The 7,614-nt window shown below is 39.2% G+C and overlaps 1 protein-coding gene across 3 annotated transcripts in view; it reads right to left on the bottom strand.

Annotated features, from left to right (window-relative positions):
* The window catches only part of LOC135099852 (urea transporter 2-like), a 17,165-nt gene extending 10,003 nt beyond the window's left edge, over positions 1 to 7,162 (bottom strand). Inside the window, exon 1 of one of the 3 annotated variants that reach the window (XM_064002459.1) lies at positions 6,820 to 7,162. In XM_064002459.1, the coding sequence (XP_063858529.1) occupies positions 6,820 to 6,843 (24 nt within the window). In that variant the 5' untranslated portion in view covers positions 6,844 to 7,162. Of the gene's footprint in view, positions 1 to 4,686; positions 4,828 to 6,819 lie in introns of those variants that run through there. The other 2 variants (XM_064002460.1, XM_064002462.1) reach the window with 2 other exon arrangements.
* Positions 7,163 to 7,614: the final 452 nt, after the last annotated feature.

Here is a 7,614-nt window from a genome sequence, read left to right as displayed (position 1 = left end):
AGTGGTTGTCACCAGGTGGCAGCACAGACACAAACTCTTCTCTCACATACAAGCAATATCAGATATACCTACAGTGTTATTCTATTTACATGAAGATGCAATGGGCTTATATAATATATTTTTCTACGTAATCCCTTCTAAGTAGTAACACAAGTAAAATCAAACTCTTTTCATGAACAAATGTATGTAAGTTGATTTTCTAGTGAATCGGAATTTAGATTTATTTGGTCATCTTAAGATTTCCAAACGAATACACTCTTGATTGGAAACGTTGTAATCTAGACGACAGTAAACATAAAGGCAACATGTCTGTGACAGTCAAAAGTCCAAATTACATAGATCTCCTTCTTAGTTTATGGAAACGACAATTTCAATAAAAAAAATTGGCAACTCGAGTGTCCTGGCGATATTAATGCTGTTATCTCTAACCAAAACCTGACTCGGCCGCGCTGGTTGAACTTAAGAAACACGTTGTTGGACAAGAAGTTGAATGTTGCTGCGGTGCCCATCTCCACTACGCCCTAAGCAATGGATTACGGTAGCTGGACACTACAGCAGCTGAGAGATCGCCTGAGAGATGTTTGTTTTGGTTCTCGATTACTTTGCCTTGTCGCTCGCTTCGTGAGAGGGATGCTAAAATCCCACACACACACACACAAAAAAAAAAAAAAAAAAACGAGCCATATATCATGTTACTGTCATACTATATAGTACAGTGTGATTTTTTATTTTTTCCATTGTCCAAATCAATAGTTTTTATACTTGTAATATGATTTGTTTAAGATAATGCTAGCAGTTTACTTGATAATCACACACAAAAAAAAGATCATTTGACTACATTATTATCCATACCGGATACTGAAAAGTCGATACATCATTTCAATAGTGACATGATGATCAATGTTCTATGCATCTTTACGCACCTGGGATTTACTACAACAATATTTTAGCTCTCTTTCCTACAGTTAGATGAGCAGCAACGACATCTAGCGGTTTAGTTCCGAAAACTCCCCATTAATAAGATAATAGTCAGCCACCACCCCTTAATGAGCTCAGTAACGGTCCACAACACTGCCTCGCTCTCTTAGTCATATTTACTGCAGTCTTTGGGGTCAAACAACAAAAAAGTAGTCTCATCAGGCGAGATCGCATGCACCACTACTATCCGGCAGTGTTTGTTTGTCCTCTTGAACCTCACAGTTAATGGGAAAGGATGCAGCAGGGAACGAGGGAAGGAGTGAGGGAGAAAGAGATGAGCTTGAAGGTCGATGAGAAGAGGAGAGCAATTGAAGACAGTGTTGATTATTGTTTTAAGGACTTTGTTGAAATTTTCACTGTTTCCTCAGATGTATCAAAAGTATTTGGTATAGTCTGGCACAAGCTTTAATTTCTAAACTACCCTGCTACGACTTCTATCCTTCTCTCAGTGATTTCATCTCAAGTTTCATTTCTGACCGTTATATTGTTGTTGTGATAGACGGTCACTTCTTCTCCTGAGTCTATTAACAGTAGTGTTCCTCAGGGCTCAATCCTGTCATCCACTCTCTTCCTATTATTCATTAATGATCTTCTAAGCCAAATGAATTATCATATCAACTCCTACGCTGATGATACCACCCTGCACCTTTTTGACATCTTTTCTTAGACGTCCAATCCTTGAGGAATCAAACAACTCGCGCAGAGAAACCACAAAATGTCTGACTTATGAACTTTCTAAAATTTGTGTTTGGGACAGAATTCAAACGCATCAAAACCCAATTCCTTAAGCTATCAACTCGACACAATCTTCTAGATAACTATCCCCTCTTCATTGACACACAACTGTCCTCTTCTACACTGAACATCCTCGGTCTGCCCTTTATTAAAAGGCTAAACTGAAAATTTCACTTCTCGTCTTTCACTAAAACAGCTTCCGTGCAGCTGTACGTTCTGAGCCGTCTCCGCCATTTTCTTATTTATTTATTCTATTTATTTATTTATTTATTTATTTTATTTATTTATTTATTCTATTTATTTATTTTTTCTTTTCTTTTCTTCATGCCCCCTTCCCGCCCAGTTGTTAACTTCGTACATGGTCCTTATCAGTCCATGTATAGAGTACGCTTCGTATGGTGGGGGGAGATTCCATTCATACTGCTCTCTTGGACAGGATGGAATCTAAAGAATTTTGTCTCATTAACTCCTCTCCTCAAATGGTCTGTCTTCAACCTCTCTCACTCTCTTCGTAACAATGTTGCATCTCCTATCTTTTATCGTTTCTTTCAAGCAAACTGCTCAAATCTTGCTAATTCCATGCCTCTCCCCCATCCCGCAGCCTCACAGCATTAGGCTTTCTACTTTTCTCGTTCCAATTCTGTCCACCTCCCTAATCTCCTAATGGAAGAGTTGATTGTAGTACGTTCAATCTTTAATTCCTTTTTTCTGGAACACCCTGACTGTTTCTTGCTATCTTTGACTTGAACTGTTTCAAGACACTTCTCGAATTTCTGATTTTTTTTTTTTTTTTATTTTTCACTGTATTCTGTACTATAGGGACTGGCGCCTTTAGTGGACCTTCATTCATTAATTTGTGTTGCCCTACACACACACACACATACACACACACACACACATAAATACATGTTTAAAACTTCTAGTTCTTATGTATGCAGATGATACAATTATACTATGTGATACTGAAGAGGCAATGAGGCAGGCATTGTTGGCTTTGTATGATTATTGTAATGAATGGAAATTAAAGCTTAATTGTAGCAAATAAAAAATTGTTGTGTTCAGCAGAGGAAGGGTTCACCAAGATAATTATGATTTTGAGTTTGATAATGAAAACATTGAAGTGGATGAGGATTACAGGTATTTGGGTATATTATTTGATTATAATGGAAGATTTCGAAAAGGAGAGTTAGATCTTAAGGAACATGCAACAAGGGCACTGTATTCAATAATAGGAAAGTGTAAGAAGTTTGGTTTTCCAGTTAATATGCAAGTTGATTTGTTTATTACCATGGTGTTGCCAATACTGACTTATGCATGTGAGATTTGGGGACATCCTGTTGTTGAGATAGAGTTGCTGCATTTGAGTTATTTAAAACATTGTATATACATAAAAGGACTAGTAATGATATGGTGTATGGCGAACTTGGTGTATATCCACTTGATATTTATATTAAGTGTAAAATGATCGGTTATTGGGCGAGAATGATTTCCGGCAAAGAAACTAAATTGTGTTTTGTTATGTATAGGTGTTTACTGCATTTAGATTGGTTATTTATACTTCACCATGGTTAGCCTGTATCAAGAATATCTGTGATGAATGTGGAATGTCATGGTTGTAGTTATCACAAAGTGTTCCTAATGTGATATGGGTAAAAAAAAAAAAACTGTAGAATTAAGATTGAGCGACCAGTGGATAACAACTTTGCGTAGTAACATTGAAACAAAATCCTTATGCAGTAATTATAGGATAGTTAAAATTAATTATGGTATGGAAGAATACAGTATCAAGATGCAGAAAACCAGCTGTATTTTGCTGACAGAATTAAGAACTTAGAATAATAAGTTGCCTATTAATGTTGGTAGGTACACTGGTGTAATTATAGAAGATCGAATCTGTAGTACGTGTGATGTTGACGCTGTAGGTGATGAATATCGTGTTCTTTTCGTTTGCAATAACACAGATATTGTGATGTTAAGGGCGATGTATATACCAGAATATGTTTGCAGGCCTACATACTTTAAGTACGCTTTGTTGATGCAAACCACGAATGTAAACATTCATAAAAATTTATCTATGTTTGTGAAAGCAGTTTTAAGTATGTTTGGGTAAGCTCTGTGTATTTCAAAACTTAATTTTTGTTTTAATGTTAATCACTTGCAAATAGTTACTTCTTGGATTATAAATTTATACCATTTATTTATTGTAGGAGCTGTGCTCCATACTTTTATAAGTCTGAGCATACCAACAAACTCAATTCAATTCAATTCAGTTCAATTCACATGGTGTCCCAAATACAATGCGCAAAACTGATCATGAATGTTTTGGACATTCTATGTTTTCTTCACTGGAAAATGTTGTTATCATCAACCATGAAGAGTTATTCGACCGACACTTGCCACTTTCACTCCTAATGCGAGTGCATTCCTTCGTGGGACTTAGGGAGACTTTTAGAGTGATGCCTTTACAGAGGTTCTTTCCGACGGCAAGAGCTCCCTGATGCAGTCGCAGTCGATGATATGATTGATTGTAAGCATGTGGGTATTCTTCTTTCGTGGAAAATAGTTTTGAAAATGGCCAGCTTCCGGCAGCGAGACCAGCAAGTCCCGAGAACAGGAAACATTCCCTGGTGTTACTGTGGCAACAGGAGGAAGGAAACGCAATGATTGGCAGCGGAGTGACTCGAAGCTCAACGGAGAGGACTTAAGAGGCCATAAATGAACACACAAGAGAAGGGGAGGGTACTGATGCGACTCATGACCGCTGGGAAGACCAAGATTACTGCAGGTGGTTGTAAGAGTGGCTGTGCTCTTCCATATCCCAGACTACCACGCCATTATACCCAAGCTGTTGCAGAACTGTTCAGCCGGTTTTGACTTCAGATTAGAAAAGAAATGTTAGAGGATTCTAAAACCTGATTACGAAGTATTATGCAACAATACTGAAGAATTATAGTGTCACTTAACATTACTGACCATTCCCTCTTGATTGGTGTTGGGGCTAGGCTTAGATTAGATTGCTGTGAAAATGTGGGGCCGGTGTCGTGCCAAATCTCTCCCGGGTCCAAGTTTCTCCCGGGTGATGCCACTGCGCATGCGTACCATATCGAGGCGACATCAAAACATCACCCAGGTTTTTTTATATTTTTTACGTATTATCAACTACTTTTTGAGGTCTTATTGGCAAGTTACTATTACTTTATTGTATATGGATATGTAAGGATAGGAATAGGGCAAGTAAACAAGGGTAGTGAGTGATAACGGAGCACCAAAATCTCCCTTTGCCTGTGTCAAGTCCTACCACAATGTTTTATATTTATGTATGTTACGTATTGTCAGCATCGGTATGGAATTGCTTTATTGTATGTGGATATGTTAGGATAGGAATGGAGCAAGTAAACAAGGGAAGTGAGAGATAACAGAGCACCAAAATCTACCTTTGCATATGTCAAGTCCTGCCACCATGTTTTATGTTTAAAATATTCCACAGACAACGGATCATTAGTAATTTGTCAATAAAATTTCGTACCGATGCTGACAATACGTAAAATACATAAATATATAACATTGTGGTAGGACTTAGGCAAAGGGAGAAGATTTTGGTGCTCTGTTATCACTCACTACCGTTGTTTACTTGCCCCATTCCTATCCTTACATATCCACATACAATAAAACAATTGTAACTTGTCAATAAGATCTCAAAAAGTACTTGATAATACGTAAAAATATATGAAATACCTGAGTGATGTTTTGATGCTGTCGCCTGATATGGTACGCATGCGCAGTGGCATCACCCGGGAGAGATTTGGCACGACACCGACATATTACATAAATACTTACCGACGGATCTCAGCAATATGGTCAAGGAAAGACGAGACAAATTAATCTCTCTCTCTCTCTCTCTCTCTCTCTCTCTCTCTCTCTCTCTCTCTCTCTCTAATGGCAACGGCTGTGTTGTGATTGGCAGAGGTGATGCTATTTTTTTAATGCTGGCGGTTTAAGGAGGTAATGGGAATGGTGGGGGTGTTCGTGGCGGTGGAGAATGTTGTGATGAGCAAGTGGTGATTATGGATATAATGGTGGTGATGAGGAAGATAGTGATGCTGTTGATGATATCAGTGCCATTATTATTACTGGCGTGGTTGTTGATGGTAGTGGCGGTAGTGGATGGTAATGGTGATAGTGGTGCTGCTATTGCTGTTGTTGCAGTGTTGTTGGTGGCCCTGAGGGGTGCAGCAGGCTGGCAGATGTACAGGATGCTCTTGTTAACTCTGTATGAATAAGTCACTGGTGGCGGCGGCCGTCAAGGGTGAATGAATGGAGAGAGAGAGAGAGAGAGAGAGAGAGAGAGAGAGAGAGAGAGAGAGAGAGAGAGTCTGAGGATTGGTAAAGCAATCTTGTATACACACCTACGTACCCATACACACGCAGACGCACACGCGCGCGCACACACACACACACACACACACATACACACACACACACGACACAATTAGCATGCCTTTTTTTTTTCTCCCTCCTTTGTGCATACATACACACACACACACACACACACACACACACACACACACACAGACAGACAAGGGGTTACCTGTTAAATCAGCGTCTTGCAAACACACGAGACATGAGGCGTGAATAACGTTAGGTTTTCCTTGTAACAGAAATGAAAGTTGTCATCATCACGACAGGCACCGTAATAACTGCACAAAGTAATAAATGGCTATCTCTATCACCTATTCATTTTTTTTTTTTCCGTATTTTATCTAAAGGTTGATTGGCTACTAAGTTTTTTGTTGCAAGTGATGCGAAGGTTTTGGGAAGGCCAGGAGTTCTTTACTACCTGTGTGGCTCACATGAGACCCATCAAGTGTTTCCTTATAATAATTTAGGTATTTAAGAACACACTACAGCAGCACGCGAAAACAATTTTAAAACAACAGAATAATAGAACAAGGAAACATTCCCCTTGGAAATTATACACTGCCATCCCATAGCAATAATACACAACAAATAACTGTTGCTAAACTTAAACTATAATATTGCGTAAACCCAAATCGTAAACCCAATCGATATGAACACCGTAAGAAAAATAACATAGTATTTGCTCACAAGTTTTTGGATGAAATCCTCCATGTTGATCACACAATTGGTCGCTGAGAGTACGGGTCTGCGTGAGGGTTCTCCGCTACTTATTTCAGACCTCGTTGACAGACTAGTTGCGAGGGAAGCAGCAGGAGGGATGGATAAGGTCTGCTTACTGGGCTCAAGTTGATGAAGGCAGGCTGAGCACTACACTACGACCTCCGTGGGTATGAGGACAAGGCTTACCATCTTCCCATAAAAAGCCTCTAATGTAGCTTATTTAACATCTGCGCGCGCATCCTTACTAACGCAGTGACGTAAGACACAATCACGGTTACGTGCAAGTGGAACAATTAATGGACAGCCACTAGGGTTTGCATGATGATTCTGGATGGGAAAGACAAACTGGTCAAGTATACTTGGATTCTTCAGTTATGCGAAACAATTTTTCAAATGTCTTTAGCTATAGAATTCTGGTTAGGGCCTTGAGAAGCACGTGATCAGCAGCCCCTTTCTACCCTTACCACTGGCATCACGTTGATGTTCTTGTGAAACCTCCTTAAAGGACAGCTAACTGCGTGGCAAGTTAAAGTCATGGTGTGATTAAAACAGTAAATTGTTACGCCCTTGGGAGGAATCCCATAATTTTTTTCTTTTTATCTGATTTGTAGCATTTCAGGCTGACGGACGACTGATTGCCAATTTTCAACATAACGAAGACGAAATTGAACATTTCTCTCTCTCTCTCTCTCTCTCTCTCTCTCTCTCTCTCTCTCTCTCTCTCTCTCTCTTTCCAGTATTTTTATTTTTTTTTCACGTCGT

Source organism: Scylla paramamosain, chromosome 4, assembly GCF_035594125.1.
Source record: "Scylla paramamosain isolate STU-SP2022 chromosome 4, ASM3559412v1, whole genome shotgun sequence".
In the NCBI taxonomy this organism is placed as follows: Eukaryota; Metazoa; Arthropoda; class Malacostraca; order Decapoda; family Portunidae; genus Scylla; species Scylla paramamosain.
This window is presented reverse-complemented; position numbering and strand designations above follow the sequence as displayed.